The sequence below is a fragment of the Silene latifolia genome, chromosome 3 (assembly GCF_048544455.1).
Source record: "Silene latifolia isolate original U9 population chromosome 3, ASM4854445v1, whole genome shotgun sequence".
NCBI lineage: Eukaryota > Viridiplantae > Streptophyta > Magnoliopsida > Caryophyllales > Caryophyllaceae > Silene > Silene latifolia.
The window spans coordinates 86,243,377-86,267,250 of record NC_133528.1 but is presented as its reverse complement, the minus strand read 5'-3'; the positions used below and the strand labels follow the sequence as shown (position 1 = coordinate 86,267,250).

General features: G+C 38.9%; 2 protein-coding genes across 12 annotated transcripts; both read right to left on the bottom strand.

Moving 5' to 3' along the window:
• Positions 1-404: 404 nt before the first annotated feature.
• Positions 405-5,042, bottom strand: LOC141647757 (piezo-type mechanosensitive ion channel homolog). Its single transcript, XM_074456078.1, has 2 exons — positions 3,589-5,042; positions 405-2,973 (listed from the first exon to the last, which is right to left on the bottom strand). The coding sequence occupies exons 1-2, from the start codon at positions 4,370-4,372 to the stop codon at positions 1,442-1,444; spliced, it is 2,316 nt and encodes a 771-aa protein (XP_074312179.1). The 5' UTR covers positions 4,373-5,042; the 3' UTR covers positions 405-1,441.
• Positions 5,043-5,951: 909 nt separating this feature from the next.
• Positions 5,952-21,565, bottom strand: LOC141647758 (piezo-type mechanosensitive ion channel homolog). Of its 11 annotated transcripts, none has more exons than XM_074456080.1 (11): positions 21,407-21,564; positions 21,245-21,312; positions 14,137-14,296; positions 13,876-14,033; positions 13,047-13,203; positions 12,750-12,933; positions 11,639-11,754; positions 9,970-10,054; positions 9,232-9,447; positions 6,324-6,432; positions 5,952-6,125 (listed from the first exon to the last, which is right to left on the bottom strand). In XM_074456080.1, the coding sequence occupies exons 2-10, from the start codon at positions 21,291-21,293 to the stop codon at positions 6,409-6,411; spliced, it is 1,149 nt and encodes a 382-aa protein (XP_074312181.1). In that variant the 5' UTR covers positions 21,294-21,312; positions 21,407-21,564; the 3' UTR covers positions 5,952-6,125; positions 6,324-6,408. The 11 variants fall into 11 exon arrangements, with proteins under 11 accessions (XP_074312181.1, XP_074312190.1, XP_074312189.1 ...); XM_074456083.1 differs by lacking the exon at positions 5,952-6,125 and adding an exon at positions 8,946-9,123 and having other exon boundaries at positions 6,326-6,432; positions 9,983-10,054; XM_074456079.1 differs by lacking the exon at positions 5,952-6,125 and adding an exon at positions 8,946-9,123 and having other exon boundaries at positions 6,326-6,432; positions 21,407-21,563.
• Positions 21,566-23,874: the final 2,309 nt, after the last annotated feature.

The window sequence follows — 23,874 nt, the reverse complement described above, 5'->3', positions numbered from 1 at the left end:
TTTCCATGAATAGAAAGCTTTCCAAGAATAAATATACCAGTGTATTTCTTGGGATCCAGAAGTGACATTCTAAGCAATCAAACCCAAAACAGAAACAGGCAGAGTATAAACTAAACCTTATGATATACGTTATATAAATTGTACATGAAAAAGACAAAAATTATAAATGAGTAGTTAATCTAATCCTCTGAATGTTTCAAAGAAGAACCCAAGGAAAGTATTCCTAATATCATAGTGGGGGCATCCTCGGTTTTAACTTAAATTCCTAAATTTCCTCCCTTCACACCCCCACCTCATCGTTGCTGATTTTTATGGGCACTCTCGTTAATTAAGTTTGAAATTGCCAAAAGAGAAATAACAAGAATAGAATTGGCGTAAATAGGAAGTGATAAAAAATCAGAGAATGAGGGCGTATAACTTAAACTTACCATTAAGATAAACACAAATTCCTTAGGAAACTGATCCTCAAGTTGATAGACATCAAGGAATTCACTTTTGTTTTTAATGACAGACTGGTAGCATATTGCGACCAAGAAGAAAACTGCTAAATCAGCTCCAAATATGTAGGCATATATGTCAACTTCTCTTTTCCCACCACCAATTACTGAGATTATAGGGTATGGGAATCTGACTTCTTCAGTGAACCCCCAGTGTTTTGCAATAAGGATTTCCTTTGCCACATCAGCTGCTGGTGTAAGTGACTTTGACCACTCCGCTGGAATGCACTCAGTCAAGGGAGACACATGTACAACTTCAAATACAGCCAAACCCATATTAGGGTTTTCTTCACTCCTCTCGATGCTCTGAACATTAACTCTGCTAGCTGACGGGCAAACATTTGGGTTTTCCTCCTTACAACGTTCACTATGCACTATCTTTAGAAATTGGTTTACTTTTGATTCAATCTTTTCTTGCTGGATACAATCTTCAGGCCACAATACAACATCCATGGAGAGTTGTACTAAGTATGGAGGTGATTCAGCTGCATGTGTCAATGATTTCCAGTACCTCAAGCAGCTTCTAGCTATCATGCATACCACATCATTTGAAAATTGGAATACTTTATGTAGCTTTTCACCCCAGCTAGAAAATGATCGAACACAGTTCTTGTCAAGCATTTTTCTCTTGAAAGCATAATATTCAGAAAATGCGCCCAGATCACCATCTTGTGCTGTTATGGAGCTTTGTAGAAGAGTGAACAAGTATACTACAAACAGCGGCAATAAGCTTATAACAAATGATGATTTGTTTTTTTGAGAAGGGAACCCCAATTCTTGAAGAAATGGGAGCTTGATGATCAGCCCGCAATGTTGAATGATAGTTTGGTACAAATATTCCAGTAATATGTACAACTCCGTGTACATTAGCATGACAACCCAAAAGGTATAGCTTGGCCCAGTATTAACACAGAGAGCGTACAAGAAAAGAGCTGCAAGGTATGTCATAGAAAGTAAACTGAAGCTCCAAAGGAAAACGAGAATGAAGCAACAATATCATTATTAGATCGCATTTGGGACCATATATGCTGACAGATCCTTTCAAGTTGTGTCCTCACAGATTCGGACATTGTTTTACTCGTATCAGACTGCAATGACGAGGTTCGAGCAAGATGCTTTTTTTCCACATTTTGGCTCTCCACTTCATCGAGCCGTGCATCATCATCAGAAGAATGGCCATTTGGATTGCCATCTTGTGCAACATTCAGCAAATTTGCAAGATTGTTAACAGCTTGGTTTCCAAGAGACTGTACTTGTGAAACCCCATCACCTATCAACTGCGCTGCAGATTTTAGTGGATGTTCCTTTGACCCGCTTTTAGAGCTTTCCTTTTTCCATTCATCAATAGAGTGAGTAGTATCTTCCTCGACTACACTAATTTCACCAAAATAAAAATCTTTCAGATCATGCCTTGTTGATTCTTCTGTCGTTGGACTTATTGAGCCTCTACTAACCGGAGATCCAAGCTTTTCTGATGGGAGGATAAAGTCACTTGAACCTTTTTGCCCCTCTCTCAAAGATGTCTCCTCCTTATCAGTTTCATTAATGTCTCTCTTAAAGGTAAAAGATGGGCAAAGTAAATCTTCCTTCTGAAAAGCCCTGACATCCCTATCCAAATTAAATGAGGCACTTCTCCGCCTCAAGCTTCCACTTCCGGGGGATACCTGGTCACGATTGTGAGGTGAGTTCATGCTATGAAGCTGGACTTGTAGATCAAGCATCTCGGACTTCATCTTCTCAACCTGCAAATTACGTTGGTGTTTCAACTCTTCCGACTCACGGATATGCTGCAACTGGGCAGTTTTCCATGTGGCCTTTTTCTCCTGCTCACGGACAATTGCCCCAATTTGTTCGGCTTCAAGGTATCGTGATACATGTTCAAATTCTGGAGATGAGAACATATAAGACTGTACTGAAACCAAAATAAAGATGACGATCTCAACTAATGCCGACCTGGAAGTGATGCGAAACCCATAATCATATTTATAAAAGCCTATGACCTCATATATGTAACCTACAGTGCCACACTTCCCTTCATTAAAGACCCCAACGAAAGGAGACTGGTAAGCAAGAGACAGAACAATGATGGCAAAGTTGTACATTCGCAGGAACTTGAAGATCTTATTTCTATTACGAAGAATTTCCAGCCTCAACCGAAAAAAGACCACAGCGAAACCAAGATAACCAAGGTGAAGGATGTCATACTCAAGAGTTCCAGTTACTAGTATCGAAGTAAGCACAAGATCCAAGAGGTGGCAATAGCAGTAGAGCCTCAGATAGTCGAAAATAGTCCACATGCTTTTTGTCTCAAATGAGAGATCTTTCCAAACAAAATTATTTTTCCGTTGAGACATCATCTGGTGATAAGTAAAAGACCCTGATAAGCTGGGGGATTTATCAGCACGGAGTTTGAAACAAGCAACTATGAAAACTATAAAGTAGCTCATAAGCGTTCGTGGATCATCAACAATAAGCCCTGCAACACCAAAAAAGCATGGTTTTACGGTTTAAGTGACAGAGTGCATGTCTTAATAAGATTAAGAACATCGTCGATCTACTTGGAAGATATTTGTCGATGCAATCAACAAACAATTAAAAGATATTTCAACAAGATAATTGTCATTATTTCATAACTTAGACTACACTAGTCAAGCTTCTAAAATATAAATACATTCATCAAAGCGGATAATATAATGACGTTAACTAAGCTTAGATATTTCAATAAACGAGTATGAGATACTTTGATAGATTAAAGCCAGTTAAGCAGACAGAAGTTACAAAAGTTATTTTTTTTCCTTAATTGGAAAACTTGGAGCCAAAAGATTGCCTCATTCCTACAAAAAGATTTCGATTCATGGCTTCTATACAGCATTACAACATTTCACAAAGAAATTAGAATGCTGGTACAAATACAGCACGTCCTTAAGCTGAACAAAGTATCTGTCTAAATCCAATCATCATTAATTGCATGACATGGTAGGCAATCATCATTAATTGCATGACATGGTAGGGATAATTACTATCAGCAAATTGCCGTGAATTATCAGCTCCAGTAAACAAAAATAAGTTGAAAAATAAGCGAAAATCATACCTAACCAACAGCATTCACAATACAACAAGTGTACTTTTGAGCTTTTCCAGCAATCATGGCAACGAAGATTGCTCTCAGTTTGTGAATTGAGGACCAGAGAGAACTGGTTCTTCCAGATAGCAAAGTATTCAAGAATCAAGACGCAAGCAAACAGGAAAACCAAAATTGGCCATAGCTTACGAATAATACGTCGATTCAGAAGTATAAAAATCGCAAGGAAGCTAATATAGAGAAGTGAAATTACATTCAAGAACACAAAGCTAGCAAGAAGCAAAACTATCATGTTGATCTCCAGACCAAAAAGGTTGAACATGTTTTCAATCCAAAACATCAGGTAAACTTTCAACGTCGTCTTCTGCATGTCAAATCTTTCATTTCTCAACGCAAGAATTCTCTTCTTGTTCCAGTTTCGACTCTCCTTCATACTTCCCCTGAAGTATCTAAATGAACTTTCAACGTGGCAACTGTTAGAGACTCTTCGTAGATCCAATGGTTGGGAGTGGATTGTGGCGATTGATGGCCTTGATTTGCTATCTTCATTTTCTGTTGAGACAAACAACGGACATGGCTCCTCCCACTCGCCTTTCGTTAGATAAGAACTCGGCATCAGATCCAACCATCGAAAAACATTATATTGGAGAGTACATGCAACAATAACAAGGACTTCTCCCCTCAAGCTTGATTCAATTCCCCAAAACCCAGATTCAAAAACATGCAGACCCAAGAAAAGAGACAACTCAGAATGCTTTTGTCCAGGAAACATCTTTGCCAGCTGACCCCACATCTGGAAAAGATACTTCACCGTTACTATAAATCCTGTATAAACTAGAAATGATTTGGATGGGACCCGTAGGTTTTTGGGAACACTGAGCAAATGATAAGGCCAAGAAGATACAAAAACCCAAATGCACTTATCGGAGAAACCGATGCATAGAATAAAGCCACGAACAAAACTTTATTGCTATGCCATATTAGAAATCTTTTTATAAAAGCAAGGGCCCCAGGCTCAAGCATGTCACTCTCACTCGGTGCATTGTACTTGCTTTGTCTTCTTTCATAGCTATAAAGCTGCATGACAATCAAGATTGCTAGCGATTCCAAAACATTTTCTAGCAAAGAAGATTCAGGATTGAAGCCAAAATTACGGTTTAAGTCAATTCTCAAGGACAACCATGCCTGGAAGCTCAAAAAAATACTGAGGCTGTACATAAAGACAAACACTGCAACTGCATACATTTTCAAGGGGAACCATAGACGCATCCTCGTACGTCCAAAAAGTTGCCTTCCAATGATCCAAAACAGTAAAAGGAAGACATAACCAAATGATATATAATTTGGTCTGACGAGGTACACTGCTACAAGTATAGTCAGATAAGCAACATACGTCCCCCATGATCTGTATAATGCAAGAAACTTCTGCCCTACAGAACTCAAATACGCTGCAATTCTTCTCTCTGTGATGACAAAACCAGAACAATGTAAGAGCACAATGATGATGATGATGATGATGATGATGATGATGATGATAAAGCCATACACCTCAGACAATATATGGAAATTGCTTGGTTCATATCCCAAGGCTTTGGCTTTTCGTAGTAAAAGCCAAAACTCTCAAAGCAGTATTACTTCCCAAAAATTTCCTTTGCATATCCTTGACTTAAAAAAAAAAATAAAAAAAAATAAGTAATTCTCTCGAGTCCTAACAAATACACCTCTCAAATAAATCATCTTTCTTCAATTATGGATCATAATTCGATTGCAGAACAGTTTTTGGTTCGTTATTAGAAATATGAAAATAATAAAGATAAGGAAAACAAAAAAACTTGAAGACCCAATTTGCAAGAGAAAATCTTGGAAGCTGTTTTTACTGCAGATAAACATAAGATACTCACAGAAAAACATAAATTTCACCTAAAAACAAGGCCACAAATACAAGAAACAAAATATAAGGATTAAAAGATCGCTACAGAACGTGAATCATTGCACCTTGCGATGCTCCATTACTATCGCTTCCATTGGACGAAGACGAATAAACTGATAGCAAAACAGATTTGTTTAATCCAGCTTTAAGCACACTGAAATCAACTGGATAGCAAGGTGTATGTTGTACAACAGCTGAGAATGAAAAGAGCATTTCAAATCCATGATTCTGTACAGCACAAAAACACGCAAGAAGAGCCGTTTCCAAGAAATCCCAGGAACTGTCAAAATCCAGGAGGCCTATATCATGTCAGACAGACATTTGATCAAGAAGATTGCATTCAGAAAAACTATTTGGATTTGACCTCTAAACTAATGGAATTAGAATATCAGATACAACTGTAATGTCAAAGTAAAGCACCACAGAGTACAGACATGTATACCTAGTTGTTTCAGAATTTCAACACCTAATGAACCTTTACGCTCCAAGTTTTCAGATATCATATTTATCTGAATGATATAGGACAATGCAAAATGTGTTTCGCATAGAAGTATCAAAGCCTGTCTCAGATTTTTACTGATACTGTGGTCCAGTAGATATAACAAAAAGAATATCACTGCAATAGAGAAAATAATTAAATATCAGCAATCCATGCATATCTGCCTAGACTAATTCAGATAAAGAAATCTTTCTTTCAAAGTTGAAAACAGGTCATAGGATTGAAGAGGGGATGCAAAAATGTTGACGCTTGAAAAGGGCTCTAAAAGGCAAACTAGAACATTCAATTTACATACTGTATACAGCGTGAACAAACCCAGGTTTCATTGCTATGAGAAATATCAGCAGTAACACGATTGCCCGGGAGCATTTCCTCAATCCCCAAGCAATTGTAGCAACAGCTAGCACCTTGGTTTCCTCCGAAACTGCAGGTACAGCACATTGGATACTAATCAGAGATCAAGAAAGAATGAAGACAAATACTCCCTCAAAAGAGTGGCCCAGGGAATATGAAGACAAAAATACTCATTCAATGTAATGGTCAAGCATCTTTTCATTATACATCAATTATTGACATCCAAAAGTTCTCTATTGTGGAACAAAATCCATTCTTAAAGACTCTGTTTACTTTGGAGAAAACATACTCCTAGAAAGTGGTTTTTATTGTTTCCGCTATTTGGTTTGCTAGAGGATTGTGGGCAAATTTGGGAAAATATGAACGGAGAAACCAATTTCTCCATAAGCGTAAACGATTTTTTCTTTGAATAAATGCAATAAACTATGTATTATTTGAATACATGCAATGTTGGTCAAGAAGTTGATGCATACGTATGAACTCTGACGACAGTCTATTTTTTACTGTCACTGCCACAATCGACTGTACTATAGGCCTTGAGCCCTTGAAAAACATCTAAAATTTGAAGAGATGATTAAAGCAAGTGGTTTCTTGAAAGCTGAAACTATAAGACTCTAGTTCATTTCTGATGTACAAAAAGAGTAATACTGGCCTAATTTTTCAGGGAAAATGGAGCATTTCCAATGGGAAAAAGTGACATGGGATCTTCTTGAGCAGTTACCTATGGATTGACTACAAAGAAACAACATTATAGGCAAATGAATGCTTGGTGTGGTCTGTCGTCTGTGTGCTCCTCATGGAGCCACCTTATATGTATTTCTCGCTAGGCGTCTAAGGTTGTTCAGACCACATAAGGCCGTGGATATACTTTACTTTCTCACTGTATTCTTGGACAATCCTTTTTCTATGGCCACATATCCCCCATAGCACGCTGATATGTCTAGTTTAGTACGGATCACAAGGCCGTTTTCTTTTTTAGAGGTTTTATAACGGGGGTTATGGAGGATTTAATGCATATTCCGTCTTTGGTGTTTTGAGTGTGTAATGTGGAGTAATTATGTGGTTTTGAGTTGATTTGGAGTGACAAGGATGTGGAGTAGTATAGGTTGGGCGTAGTTTGGGTTGGTGTGCAGCTATAGAGTGTGAACTATGAAGACGGCTCAAAAAACGGTTAAGCATAGCTCAAGAAGACAAAGCCCAAGCAAAGAAACAAGAAGATAATGCAAGTTACAGCAACTTGCAAATCGCCAATGATACTCGCGGGTCATGGATCTTGCCCACAGCAGGGATTTCAAGCAATTTTTTATGCATAGGTCGTGGAACTGGCTAGCGAATCGCGGACACTGCGCAAGGCTTTTGGCAATTTCTTCCCAGTTGTTTTCTTATTTTTTTAGTTTCTTAGGGGCCGTTTGGTTCAAACATTAGGAATGGAATGGAGTGGATTCTAACTCCATATGGGTATGGAGTTAGAACCCCATACCTCTTAGTGCTTGTTTGGTTCACGTTTGGAATGGATTCGGATCCTTTTGTTTTTTTTTATTATTATTATAAATAACACCTACAATATTATTTATAATTTCAAGTAACTAATACAAGATACTAACAAAAATAAAACTTCAAAATAATCGATAAAAAATCAATACGACTAAATTAAAAATATTCTTGAATTATTAAAAACAAAAAAAATTGCAATATAATCATCTATCACTCTGATGATTACAATAAATCATACTTTTTATGATGATCATCTGTAATGATCAATGCTGCAAATACTCAAAACACTAATCGCCGTACAAAGCATGTATGATCATCATCAATGATGATTATATTGCTAATCATTTTGTTATGATGGGATAACATTGCAATTAGTCACACTAATCGCACTTTCGTATTGAAAAAAAAAAGAGAATAAAAAAAGGTAGAAAAGTATTGACAATGAAAAACACGAGAAAAAAAATGAGGAATAGAAGATGGCAGAGAAGGACTTGGTAAAATGTAATGTTTTATTTCTTTTTATTTTTTGTTTTCTATTATTCTAGGGTTTGTATATGGGGGAAATGGATTTAGAATCATGGGTGAAACTAAGGTATGAGATTCTAGGGGGTTGGGGTGGAATTAGAACCCCTTGGGTTTCTAACTCCATTCCAAAAGGGGCCAACCAAACATTAAAATGGATGAAATCCATTCCAATCCATTCCAAATGCTCCAACCAAACACCCCCTTATTGTTATCATCAAACTTGGATTATTGTGTATTTTGAAGGTTAATAATTATTTCTTGGTGCGATCTACTAAAATTCCATATCAAATCAGTGGTGTGATCTAAAATTCCCCTTTTTTATTCTTAGAGTATTGTCAACTCTTTGTTCTTATTATATGATTTATGCTTGTTTATTCCTAGGTGTGCAAGTAAATATTTCTTGCATATTTGTATTGTTAGTTTAGATTATTGGATCTGATTCACCGGTATCTAAGCCTAAGTAGCATGTGACCATTGACAGTTGAGAAATGTGGGATCAATTGGTATAACGGTATAACCAATTCACTATTGACAGTTAACATGCTACAAGGTGTTTCAAGTTACCTTCTATGGCACAGTCACCATTTTGAATATGATCATTCTCACTAGAGGTGTGTGTAAATACAGAATTGTTCACAAGATTGCCAACAGCAATCAGAACTCCCAAACCAAATTGAGCAAGCAAGAAGTATCCAGGATTTGAGTATCGCTACAAGCCAATAAGCTCCCATATCTCCATATCCTATACATGTGAGAGAGAGTAATCACCAGATTCAAATATCATAATCCCTCCCCACCCCACTTTATAAAGAAAGCATATACTTCAACTGAAACCACCAAAGAGGATCACCTTCTTAAGATTCCAGCTAACAAACGTAAATGCCACATTGAAGATATATGTGCTGACAGCCCACAAGAGTATAAAGACGAGCAGCAGACCATTTAACCGGTGCAAATGAAATAATGACGGGAATGCATATACTACATATCCAACATATGCTAGCAATCCAAAGGCGCATATGCTGGCAAAATAGAAGCTCCAAAAGCAAAGAGCGAATAATGATAACTGCCAAGTACAAAAATCTGAAATTATAATACTATTCAAATAAGTTGCAACAGATCAACAAAAGAGTCTAAGTTGCATCAGTATCACCACAGCCAAAAAAACACTTCCATTGAAAGAATCATATTGCTCACAGAAGAAAAGAAAATGATTTGAGTTGGCTAACATGAGTCATCATTCAAAACCGTAAATGAGAGGTTAACCATGAATAAAGGAGAGAAAAAGGAGTAAAATCACGATATGAAAAAAGGCTGAATTAAATAGTAAAACTAACCAACTAAACCGTAAATAGCATAAAATCTTTAAGGCAAAAAACTGTGGACAACAAACAAACAAACAAATATATCATGAGAAGAGAATAATATGAATATATGTGCGACAAAGTCCGTCACATCAAAATGATCATTCAGGAATCGGTCTTTGTTTCCATTGAAGGATTCTGGCTAAAATGGAATGTAGCTTACAGTTCAAGAACTTCACGAGGAAGCCATAAAATGGAGTGCAGCTCTAGTTCAGGATAGTTACCGGGAAGCCGTACGTGAAAAAATTGATGGTAAATATCCGGAAAACTGCCCCTTTGATCAAAACATTTGTATGTCTCTCTCCAGACCTAACAAAATTATTGAAACAGCTCAAGAAACAAAAAAAAAAAAGTGATATCTAACTTGCACACTGTAAGGTTGTCAAACATACCCGAGTACATGTGTCCGTTAGAATTATGAATGATAATTGAAGTTTCAATTTTCATTTGTAGTGAGATGAGTCAATCCTAACTCTCAGATAGCGCAAAGGTCAAAATAAAGATTCAAGTGAGTTAGCAGTAGGGAGACATGTTCTGATATCTACAAGTAACACCCTTTATTTTCAAACACAAAACTTGCTAAAAGACGGCCAATGCTGTGGAGTGAGCATGTAACATATAACACTATACTCTCGATAATGAACAGGGCAAAACAAAGAACCAAGAGAGTTAGCAGCAGAATAGATGCTCTGATATCCACAAGTAAAAGACCCTGTTACTCAGACACGCCGACACGTGTTGGTGTTGGTGTTGGTGTTGGACACAACATGTGTCGGTGTCGGTGTGTCGGACACGTGTTGACTCTGTTTACACAAGTTTTACGTTCAAAATTACTCATACCCAAGCAATTCTAGATATTATTCCCTCCATTGTCCTTAATTAGCCCCATTTCCCTCTTATGGTGTTTTTTTGCCCATTGTGCCCCATTTCTACTTAGAGAAACTTTTGTCACCCAAAGGACAGTCATACCCACTTTCTTTTATTTTTCAGTAATTGTCATCATCAACAACTAATCTCTCTCATCACCATCAACAACCTAAAAGCCACCACAGCCAATAACCACTAGCCTAGCTTGACTGACTCCACCAACCACCACCACACACTGATAACCACCATATAACGCCAGCCGACAACCTCCAATCACACCTATTGTGACAGAATCAGTCCACTCCACCACCTATGTGCTACCAGAGCACAATCAGCCGGCCTCCTCACTGTGTTGCTCCTAGTACACTCTTCTTTCGCTCTCTCCTGACATCATCATCCCTTCCCGATCTGGCAGAGAGTGAGATGGGGTTGGTTGGTTGAGGTGATGGAGATAGGATTGTGATGGCAGTATCATGATTTCGCTGGAGAAGAATCAGGGTTTCAAGGATAGTGGGAAGCCCCGCAAGATACGGTGGAGGCAGGTAGGGTAGACCAGGGTACGAAGGAGGGTAGCTGACGGTGGAGGGTGGTGGAGTGGTGCCGCTGATGAGTTGATGGTAGTAGCCTCTGATAGTGGATGGAGTATGAGTCTTCAACTCTTTTTTACGGTAAATGAGAGAAGAGAGGTAAGTGGGAAGTACCAAGGGTGGTTTGGTAATTATCTTACTCTTCTGCAAATTGGTGCCAATATCATATGGAGCTAATACGAGCGATTGGAGAGAGTATTTAATGAAGCCGCAGTACTATGCTGAGTCACTCATTGCTGGGCTATGGGTGATGTAATCTTTGAATTTACGAAAGGGTAAAAAAAAAGTAGGTCAGAAAAATAAAAGAAAGAAACTCGAGGAAAATTGAAAGCAAAAAGAAAAGAATAGCACCAATATATCACAGTATACATTATGAGACTAACAACTCCACAAGATTATTCTAATTTTTAAAAACTAGAATAATGAGCCGAGTACACACCTTGATTGTCGAATAAAAAATGAATGCCTCGCAGGAAGAAGTTGCTCACTCAAATCATTTTCGATCCCGCTCATCATGAATTCCATTTCCTCTAAATCTTCTTTTATGAATGAGAGCTGCATAACAAGACATAGCACAACATATGACAAAATAACCTAGCAACAAATTATTTTGAACACTAGCAAAATAGTAATGCATGAATTGGTTGTTACAAATCTAAGCTATGTAAGATTGTTATCAAACTGGGGTACGTTTCTGGGACACAGGATTACAGGAATAAGAATCAGGAACGGAATCATGCATTGTGAGAGCAAGCTGATATCTCAGTTGTGTATTTTCTGGTTTAACTGAAAGCATCAGAACAATTAGAAGGCTATAAGATTGCACCCACACCACGCTATAATACTTGAGACCACAACAAGTACCAGTAATGAAACTGTGTATTTTGAGAGCAAGACAGAAGGCCAAACGCTGTCAGGGTGTAAGAATAAAGTTAGCTGAGACTTGGGCGAAGGTATTGTTGCTTGACTTGAAAATTACTTGTCACATACCAAGAAAGACAATAACAGACAATCCTGTTTTCTCGCTTTTAGAGGGGATTAAGAAATATATAAAGTCGTGGCGTCGACAAGAGAATCTTTTCACAGCAGAATGTGGTAGTAAATATCGGTTTGAGAGTTGATCTCATAATCAGTCCTCACAACCTAATCTCGGTGATAATGCGATAAATGCAACCGCATGAAATACGATCAATTTAACCATCTAAACCTTGATATTCCCATCATGATTCAGAGTCGGGGCCCAGATTTGGTACCAAAAGCTGAACAGTTCGAAATCCTGATAGTAGATACAGTTAAAAATAAGGTACCCATATTTCCATGGGAAGTTTGAACTAATCCATGGGAAAAATGGGTAACATACCCGAAACACCCTTTTTAGTGACTGCAAAATACTTCTTGTGGGGCCCACAAGATAGGGATATAAATTGAGAATTTCCGTGGCTTAGTACATAGGTGCCGTGGATTTTTGGGACTCCTAAATATAATTCCAGTTTCATCCTTCCTAGAAATGCATGTCACACAAGTATGGTAAACAACATTTATGTACATACAAATGTGTAAAAGCCAATGAGAGAAAGACAGGAACATAATTCCAGCCACCCAGACTCAGCAGATATCTTGTAGAGACCAATAAATTTAGCAATCTGATTAATCAATGCCGGAAGTTCCATAGGCTGATACATATAAAGCAACAGAATATTGAAGCCAGCATAGAGTTGAAGGGGTCTCCACCACCTTCAATATGTGAAAAAGACTAGCATTAATCAGTTGACTGAGCAAGCAGAACCCATGCACCTAAAACAAATGATGACCAAGAGTACCAGAAACAAGGCATTTAAAGAAACTACCTGAATAAGCCTGAAAAATTGCTCGTCAAAGACCAGTCTACGAGTCCAACACAGCTACATATAAAAAAGGGCAAAGATACCCAAGATGGATGACAAATCCCCACAGCCAGTTGGATGGCAGGAAATGAGAAGCAGGAGAAAACCTTGACATATGAACCTAGTACAAGAAACCACAAAAAGAAGAGAGAGTAAATAGTTAGCTAAAGTGACCGACACTTCACATATTCATCTACGTTTCAATGCAATATCTCATGGTTGCATAACTTGTCGTACACCCAATACAAATACATTCAAACATACTAACAGTGGTAAATAGATTTCAGAAAATTTCCCACTTTGATAACATGAGGTATGAACAGATTCTACTTTGGTTGAAATTTCGCTAGTTGCACATTCATAACCTGAAAATTTTGAATAGTCTCCTGTGTGGCATTGTGGTGACCTTACTTCTGTGTAAATAAATTTTATTCAATTCGCTAAGGTTTTTAAGCATCAAAATAATTGTATATTTGTGTGATAATTCACACGACTTTATGCTTTAATGTTAATTTGTGCACAATATGCTTACAGGAGTCATAATTTGGATGATTTTTTAACTGAGAAAAATTACAGGTCACCTAACTACCTAAGTCAGAAATTATACACCAACTTTTAACCAAAGGTCCTAGATTTTAACCAAACACCTTAATATGACAAATATCCCAAACAGTAATCTAAGAATATTTAGTCATCTAGGTCGAATGTTGTAAAATGCATAATGAACATCTGTGCTGATATTGAGAGAAACGTGATTGGAATTTGAAGCAACCAAAGATTGCAAAATAGATACCTAACTGCACAAGAATGGACGAAAATCTCCCCCAACATGAGACGCGCCAAGGAACCAAACCTAGTTTGTGGCGGAATAGCACAGCCAAACAAACCAAGCCCACCAATAATTGTAAGGCGAAGAAAAATATTACAGTTGGAGATCTCCATGACTGAAATCTGCATAAAAAAAAATTAATTTAATAAAAAGAACTACATTTAGTGGCACTGAAATGGTGCGGCAAGAAAATATTACAGTTTCCAAGATATGCGAGTTTCCTACCCCATGAAACCGACTAGCTTCACCCATGATGAGTCTACGAGACTCCAGCCACCACTCTTGATTGCCCATATAATGATAATAATTGCTTGGATAAAAGCAACAAGCAGGGAAAATATACTTATACCCCATAAGAACTGAAATATTCTGTGTGAAGGAAAATCTGCATCACGCCAATGAGAAAATATCGTGCAAGCTCAAGATGTAATGTAAGATAAAGAAAAGTCGCCAAGAAAAAATTGGTGTAACAAATAATATTTGCAAACCATAATTTAAAATCAAGTAGATCGCACTGAAACTGAAAATAACTCACCTACTCTGATCACGTTGAATTGAATGACTAGAAAAGCTATCAGATCTGTTAGAGAATAATTAGGAGCATCCTAATTATTCCCATATTATTTGTAGCCTTATTTTGTTAATTCTGTTACCTTGTATCTAGCCCTATATCTCGTAGCATATCTCTAGATATTAGGAAAGTATTCTAGTCTAACCTAGCTTCCTTATGTATATATACTCATGTTGTATTCCCTGTTAATTATCATTCAATTCATATAATTCACATTACCTACATGGTATCAGGAGAAAGGTTCGTCCTCCGTACCAAACCCTAATTTTCTTCGTGTTTCTCGACCTCCTTCAATGTTGGCAAAACGATTCCCAACAAGGCAGAGCCATCCAAACCTCTCGTCCTTGTCAACCTCCACGCCATCACAAAATTTGACGGATCTAACTATCAACAATGGAGGCTTCAATTTGAGTCGCTCCTTCAAGGTTATGATCTCTCGTCCTTCATTGATGGCGAAACTGAACCACCACCACCCCTTCTCACCGAGAAAGACAAAACCCCTGTCCCAAATCCGGAGTACAGTACATGGTTTCGGCAAGACAAATTACTATTCAGTGCCGTGGCAAGCACTCTCACCCCATCCATTAGCCCTATCCTCAACCGTCTCAAAACTACTCAAGAAGCGTGGGATGCCCTAGCAGCCACCTACGCTCGCCCTTCCCGTGGTCACATCAAACAACTCCGCCACAAACTGAAACATATAACCAAAGGTACCTCATCCATAACTGATTATATGAACAAAATTAAAGCCACCATTGATGAACTTGCACTTCTTAGCACCATCATTCCCCAAGAGGATGTCACGGATCAAATCCTTGACGGGCTTGACACCTCCTATCAATCTGTGATTGATACCGTCAATGCTCGTGACACCCCTATTACCTTTCAAGAACTCCACGAAAAACTAATTCGTAGAGAACTGGTTCTTCTCCAAACTGAAACTCCTTCCCCTGCCTCGTTTACACCCATGGCCCACCCAACTCATGCTCGCACTTCCACCATCCCACCACATACCCAGCGTCAACCCACCACTACCCCTGGCAATCAAAATCCGAACAATCCCTTCCGTGGCAAATGTCAGTGGTGTCATGTGCAGGGTCATACTCTATCCTACTGCTCTGTTTTCAAAACACTGTACCCCAACATCCAAGTTCCCAAATATATCCGCACCCCATCGACTACTGCCCAAGCCAACCCGACAGTACTCGAACCCATACCCCCCTCTCCTTGGCTACTTGATAGCGGTGCCTCGCATCACGTTACCACTGATCTTGCAAACCTAGCTCTTCACCACCCTTATGACGGGACTGATGAAATCGTCATAGGTGACGGGTCAGGTCTCCCCATCTCCAATGCGGGTTCTGTCTCTCTCCCTTACTCTTCATCCTCATCTTTTCATATGTCTAATGTTCTCCATGTACCTCAAATGCATAAAAATATCATCTCTGTTTCTAAGTTTTGTGCGGAAAACAATGTTTTTACTAATTTTCATTCCGATTTTTTTGTTGTGAAGGACTCTAAAACCGGCACTCAACTCTTCAGGGGACCAGCCAAAGACGGCGTTTACTATTGGCCGATGAAGTCGTTCCCGCAAGCCCACACCACCCTACTTCAACATGCGGATCTCCATCACCGCTTTGGTCATCCGCACCTATCTGTTCTTAAAAATATTCTTGCTAGTTTTAATTCCAAACATTCTATTTCCAATAATGAACACTGCAATGCTTGTCATATTTATAAGAGTCATAAGTTACCGTTTGATATTTCGTCGCTTAAATCCAATTTTCCACTCAAAGTTATCTTTAGTGACTTATGGACATCGCCTATCTACTCTTTTGACAACTACAAATACTATGTAATTTTTGTTGACCATTTTACAAAATTTACATGGTTATTTCCCCTCAAAAAGAAGTCAGACACGAGACAAGTTTTTCTTAATTTTCGTACTTTCGTTGAAAAACAATTTTCCCGACCCATACTTACATTGTATTCCGATAATGGTGGCGAGTTCGAAAAATTGAAACCAGACCTAGCCACTAACGGCATACAACACCTCACCTCCCCTCCTCATACCCCCGAGCACAACGGATTTGCGGAACGACGACATCGCCACATAGTTGATACCGGCCTTGCGCTGCTCTCGCACTCCTCCATGCCCCTCGTCTATTGGTCATTAGCTTTCCAAACTGCAGTCTATCTCATCAATAGAATGCCAACTTCCACCCTCCACGATAAATCCCCGTACTTTTGCCTTTACAATACTCACCCGAAATATGCCAATCTTCACAACTTCGGAAGCCTTTGCTACCCTTGGCTCCGCCCCTACACAACTCATAAACTTGACCCCCGTTCCGCGGCCTGTGTATTTGTTGGGTATTCCCCGACTCAACATGCCTACCTATGTCTTGACCCCACCTCTAACCGTATCTACAGCTCTCGCCATGTTCGATTTATCGAACACCACTACCCCTTCCACCACTCTCCGCTGCCCTCCACCTCACTACCCACCTCCGACGTATGGTGCCAGGTATCCATTCCCCTTCTCTCCTCGACTTCTGAGCCCCAACAACCTGCCCATACCCCTGATGTTACCTCTGCCACTACCGCAGACCCCTCACCCACCCCACACATCGAACCCATCTCACCCTCTTCACCTGCCTCCCCTGAAACCACTCCTACACCCACTGCCACTAACATTCCTCCTCCACCACCCCCACCACCCCCTCAACAACCTCCTACCCACTCCCACGCCACAAGAGCATCTCACAACATCTACAAACCAATTGTTAGACTCAACCTCTCGGCCCAACTCCACTCCACCGAACCCAAAACCACCAAGCAAGCTCTTATTGATCCCACTTGGCGGTCCGCTATGGAAGCTCAATACAATGCTCTCATAGCCAATAATACATGGGAACTTGTTCCACCCTCCCCAAACCAAAACATTGTGGGTTGTAAATGGGTCTTTCGAACCAAATACAACACCGATGGCTCCATTCACAAACACAAAGCCCGCCTTGTTGCAAAAGGCTTCCACCAACGACCTGGCCTTGACTATAACGAAACCTTCAGTCCCGTTATCAAACCCGCCACGGTCCGCTTACTAATGAGTCTTGCTGTCTCCAAAGGCTGGCCACTTCGTCAACTCGACATCAACGATGCTTTTCTCCAAGGTAATTTAACCGACACGGTATATATGGCTCAACCCCCGGGCTTTATTGATCCCGCCAACCCCACTCATGTATGCCGTCTTCGAAAAGCAATCTATGGTCTCAAACAGGCTCCCCGGGCATGGTACAATGAACTCCGTTCATTTCTCCTCAAAACGGGTTTCAAGAACTCTGTCTCTGATACATCTCTTTTTATTCTTCACAGTACCTATACCCTATTTGTACTTGTATATGTTGATGATATCATTGTTACAGGGTCAAGTTCTTCGCAGGTTCAAGAGTTCATTACCGCCCTCGCCAATCAATTCTCACTCAAAGATCTCGGTCCTCTAACATACTTCTTGGGTGTCGAAGTCCAACCATGCTCCAAAGGACTCTTCCTCACCCAACAAAAATACACGACCGATCTATTAGCAAGAGCCAATATGACTGATGCCAAATCTGCCTCCACTCCACTTGATGCGTCCACGAAACTCCGTCTCCAAGATGGTCCTCTACATGATAATCCCACTGAGTACCGTACATTAGTCGGAGGTCTTCAATATCTTTCCCTAACAAGGCCGGATATTGCCTTTGCCGTCAGTCGGCTCTCTCAATTTATGCACCAGCCCACCGTGTGCCATTGGTCCGCTCTTAAAAGGTTACTTCGGTATCTCGCTGGTACACCATCTCACGGCATTTACATCCATCGTGATTCACCTCCAAGCCTTCATGCATATTCGGACTCTGGCTGGGGTGATGATCCCGACGACCTTCAATCCACTGGCGCTTATATCATATACCTAGGTCGCACACCTATCTCGTGGAGCTCCAAAAAGCTCCGTACTATTGCTCGTTCCTCAACCGAAGCTGAGTATCGAACTGTCGCTAATGCCGCCGCTGAACTTACCTGGCTTAGCTACTTATTTAGTGAGCTTCGAATTCCCCTTACCTCTTCTCCCGTCATTTACTGTGACAATCTTGGTGCAACAAACTTAAGCTCCAATCCCGTCTTTCATTCTCGCATGAAACATGTGGCGTTGGACTATCATTTTATTCGCGAGAAGGTACAATCTGGTGTCTTGCGTGTTGTTCCCATTGCTAACGATGACCAACTCGCTGACGCGCTCACTAAAGCCCTCCCAAAGCCGCGGTTCACAATGTTACTTTCCAAGATCGGACTCTCTCCAAGGCCGTCCGTCTTGCGGGGGGGATGTTAGAGAATAATTAGGAGCATCCTAATTATTCCCATATTATTTGTAGCCTTATTTTGTTAATTCTGTTACCTTGTATCTAGCCCTATATCTCGTAGCATATCTCTAGATATTAGGAAAGTATTCTAGTCTAACCTAGCTTCCTTATGTATAATTATCATTCAATTATCATTCAATTCATATAATTCACATTACCTACAAGATCAACAAGAGATATCAAACTCCAATCAACTAAAGAAGCTGTAATGTAAAAGGAAACTCTTTAGAAGGGTACAAAATACTAACATTATAGTTGCTTCTATATACGTAATCAAGACCAGGATAACATTATGCTTGCTTCTATAAAAGTAAAATCAAGACAAGCACCCAGAAAGATATACCAACTAGCAAATTTTCATGAACAGCTGCAATTAGCCAATTCAACAAATGAAAACCGAACAAGTAGGATTCAAGGACATTTGGACTGTAGATAATGAAAGCTCTACTCTTGAGGTAAGTAGTGAACCGCTCAACACATTAACTTCAGAAAAGAAATGGAAAAAAAAAAAAAAACAAATTACAAGTCTAAGCAACACATAGCTAGGAATAATTGGCTTTAAGTAAAACAATATATCACCCCATCAAAACGATTCCACCAAAAAGAATAAAAGAATGTGACAGAAATATGAAACTTAAATTGGAGGATCTATCACCAGCTATAAAAAAAAAAAAGTGAGTCTCTTAACATCAAATAGTTCAAAATTTAAATCATGGCTCGTGAGGATTTTTTACTACACTAACAGCCTGACTAAAACCCTAACTTATCTAGTACTCCCTCTGTCCCGGTCATTTGTTGTCCTTTTCTATTTTGGGGTGTCTCGGTCATTTGTTGTCCTTTCTATTTTAAGAATGAATTTGATAAGTAATTTGATCATTCACACTCAATTTATTCCACTTGTCATTTAGTAATTGGCCCCCTCCCCTTTCCTTGATCTTTGTGCCAAAACGAAAGGACAGCAAATGACCGAGACAGAGGAAGTATTTACTATCAATCTTCATGTACAATAATATGAAAATAATTACGTAGAAAACTCATATTTCTCATTGAACTAGCACATTGTCACTATATCAAATAAAACAAGATATGCAATTCTCTCAGTTGAACCTTGAGATTCACTGATTTTGTCAATTTTTCAACGAAAATGAGAATCAGTGCAAACATTAAACAAATAAGATCCTTCAAATGTTCAAAACCCCAAAGGGGGTAGATATTGTTTTGCTACGAGTTAAGCATCATTTTTCTTAGTCTAAAAACTTCCGTAACTTTGCGAGATACTCTATGCCCTATGACTCTATGAGTGGAAATATAATATAAGAAGGCACCCCCTTCCCCACCCCGGATGTGTATTGTTGTTACTGTTTTGAGTATATAGTGTTACCCATGGGCCTTTACAATCTAAAGCGGGAATGAGGAGTGCAGAATCCTTCACACGTAAAGCTACTAGTAGTAAAAGATCTTTTATTTAATTTTTGCCAAATGTATTAAAATCAACTTAACCAAAGAGGACAACATTACAAGCATGTCGCATAAATAATAGATGTTATTTAATCAAAGAATTAGACAAGGGACCTTCGAGCTCGCCTTTTAGGAATGCTTTATATTTATAGATCGTTTCCTATGCTATAACTACAACTTAAAACTGACTTAAATGTTATTCCAGCTATACCGACAAGGAAAAATAAAACTTTGCATTCACCATTAGGATCTATGTTAGTTTGACTATTCAATTTTGGGGCCATACCTAAATCCAACATGACACTCAACAATACACCTTACAACTAAGAGGCATACAGAACACGGGTTTGCTAAGATCTCCAATTGAAGTGAATAATCCAATATTATAAATTGTATGTTCCTACCTTTGTCCAATAAGGTGCACAGTACAAGTGGCTATCTGTCAATCAATCCTCTAACCTTCTCAATAGACACTATCCCATCCAGTTCCAGGCATACCGGCCAACAGGTAAATACGTCTAACTTGAATATAAACTGTCTAAATGCAAACTGTTCACTGACTGGACAATGATATATTGGTATGCCTCCAAAGTGAGAAAAGATGATTGTTTCGCTCTATGTCGCCTATTAAGAGAACGCATATGACACAAACTTTTCCTACTTAACCCGTCACGCAACCATTATACAGAAAAGCAGAGGAATAGCAAGTTATCATTATATCGGGTTTCAACTATTAGAAGCAAAAGTATTAACTACAGTATGTATATATTTACTATATTCCGCAAAATGCAAGTATAAAACAAGGTGCGGGAAACAAGTATATTAGTATAATGATTGTAGTGAAAAATATACCAAATAACCATTTCTTCAAGTTAAAATAATGATCAAGGTAGATATACAAAACCTGAAAACAGAAGAAGAGGTAACACAAATCTAAAGAGCAATTTCTCCATTGCCCAGTTGCTTTATTGACTTTGTTCATGTAAACCAACAAATAACAATTACTTTTACGGTTTCAAGCTGAATATAGTAAACCAGAGATTATTAGCACATACAAAAATCCTACCTTAATCTCGGGGGATACGGAGTATCCGATCTTCCGTGCAACGACCATTCGCCTGATAGTGATCCCTCAGATTTTGAAGCTTGCACGTTTGTCCACCTTCACAATTTTTTTTTTTTTTCTAACGGGTATTTGATGACCGTATTTTTTTTGTGATCTATCTATCTATCTACAATCCGGCTTTTTTTCAGCAAAAGAAAGTTGTCTAAAAATATTGCCAAACGTAGACTGATTCCATTTCTTAGCCTTTTGTTTTAAAAATTTGCATTTTTGAGAAAGACCGAACATATACGATCCTTTAAACTGGTATTGCCAACAACTTTTGACCATTTTACTAAAGTCATTCCGGAGAGTCCACATAAGTTCAAAACGGAAAGGAGGGGCTTTCTTGTGAAAGTGTAACAGACTCAAATAACTACCTAAGCCACGTCAGCAAGAAAGTCAACAGGCGGTTAGAAGCTGTTAGAAGTTTGTTACAATAATAGTATAAATAAACCTACAATAAACAGATTGTAATCATTCATTCATTTTTACACATAATTTCTCTAATTCTTACAATTCTCTGTAATTCTTAGCTATTGAATTCTGTTACAATTTGTAGCAATTACATTTGTAAACATTCTTCAAAGCTGAATATAATCAAGCAATCTTCATCCGAATTCTTTCTTTAATTTCTAGAATTCCTGTGTTGATTTCCTGTGTAATAATTCTTCCGGATTTATCCCTGAGGATCATTACATCTGGTATCAGAGACGGTTTATCCTGTACTCTGCTTATTTTCCGCCATTGTTGATACCTTGAAGAACTTGGAATTTCGTCATTGAAGACTAAGTGAAGCTGGCAAAACTTACAGTTGCTCAACTACAATCACAAATGGAGGAACGCATGAAGGTGATTGAGGATTATATGGGTTTGATAAGGGAACAAAGCGTGAGGATTGAACAAATGCTGCAGAATCTTCAGGTTAATGCAATTGGCAATCGAGTTCATGAGGAACCTGGAAATCGGGAAGGTACAAACCCTAGAAGTTTCAATTTCAATCCTAAAATTGAATTTCCCCAATTTGATGGTAGTAATGCTAGGTTGTGGGTCAAGAAATGTAATAGATACTTTGAATTATGCAAAGTCCCTAACAACCAAAAGGCAGACTTAGCATCTCTTTATGTGGGTGGAAAGGCTGAATCTTGGGTCCATAGCTACATGTCTGTCAGGGCAAATATAGACTGGAATGATTTTGCCATGGATTTGTGTACTAGGTTTAAGGAAGCCATTGATGGTAATGTGGTTGAGGAGTTCAATAAACTGTCACAAGTAGGGTCTCTAGAAGACTATCTTGATGCCTTTGAACACCTTAGGGGTTTGATGTTACAAAGGAATAGATTACTGCCTGATCAGTATTTCTTGGATAGCTTTGTGGGGGGATTAAAACCTGCAGTGAAACCATTTGTTAAAGCATTCAAACCTCAGTCACTGACAGAGGCAGTGGAGTATGCTAGACTGCAAGAAGAGTCTATTTCTGCATCTAAAAATGTCAGTAAACCACTGCTTGAGAAACCACCTCAAATGAGACCTAATTACACCCCTTTTCAGTCCCAATATAGGCCTGGTGCATACCAGAGACCTGACAATAGAACCTCAGGATTCCAAAAGAATAATAATAACCATGTTCCTGCAAGACCTAATTACAAAAACAGACCACCATTACCTGTGGATGTGGAGGAGAGAAGGAGGAAAAACCTTTGTTTTTACTGTGATGAACAGTACACTGCTGGTCACATTTGTAAAGGGAAGTTATATAAAATCCAAGTGATTCCCATTGAAGATACTGAGGAGTGTGCTAAAGATTGGGAACCAGTGGAGGAAAGTGATGTAATTACAATGAAAAATGACAATCCAGGGGACATGGGAGAGGAAGAACAGCCTTTAATCTCTTTAAATGCTATCTCTGGACATAACTCATTCCAAACCATGAGGGTGACTGGGAAGGTGAAATCTCAGGGTGTGCATATCTTGGTTGATTCTGGTAGCACTCACAATTTCTTAGATGAGGGAGTGGCTAGAAAATTGGGGTGTAGAATCTCTAACACTTATCCTTTAGAGGTTTCTGTGGCTAATGGGGATAAAATAATAACCACTAAAATATGTAAACAGTTTAAGTGGCAATTACATGGTGTAGAATTTGCTGCTGATGTGATGGTGGTTCCCTTAGGAGGATGTGAGATGGTGTTGGGTGTGCAATGGCTGGCTTCTTTAGGGCCAGTAAGTTGGGATTTTGACAAATTAAGAATGGATTTTGTGTATAAAGGGAAAAAGGTGGTGCTGAGGGGAATCAAAAGAGGGGAGTTACAGTGGATAAGTGGTGATAAGCTGTCACAAGCAAGTAAGGGTGGACAGCTATTTGCTTTGAATGTCCAGTATAAGGAGGAAGAAGAAATGAGGAAGGAAGTTGTGGGAGTCCAAGAGCATGTTAT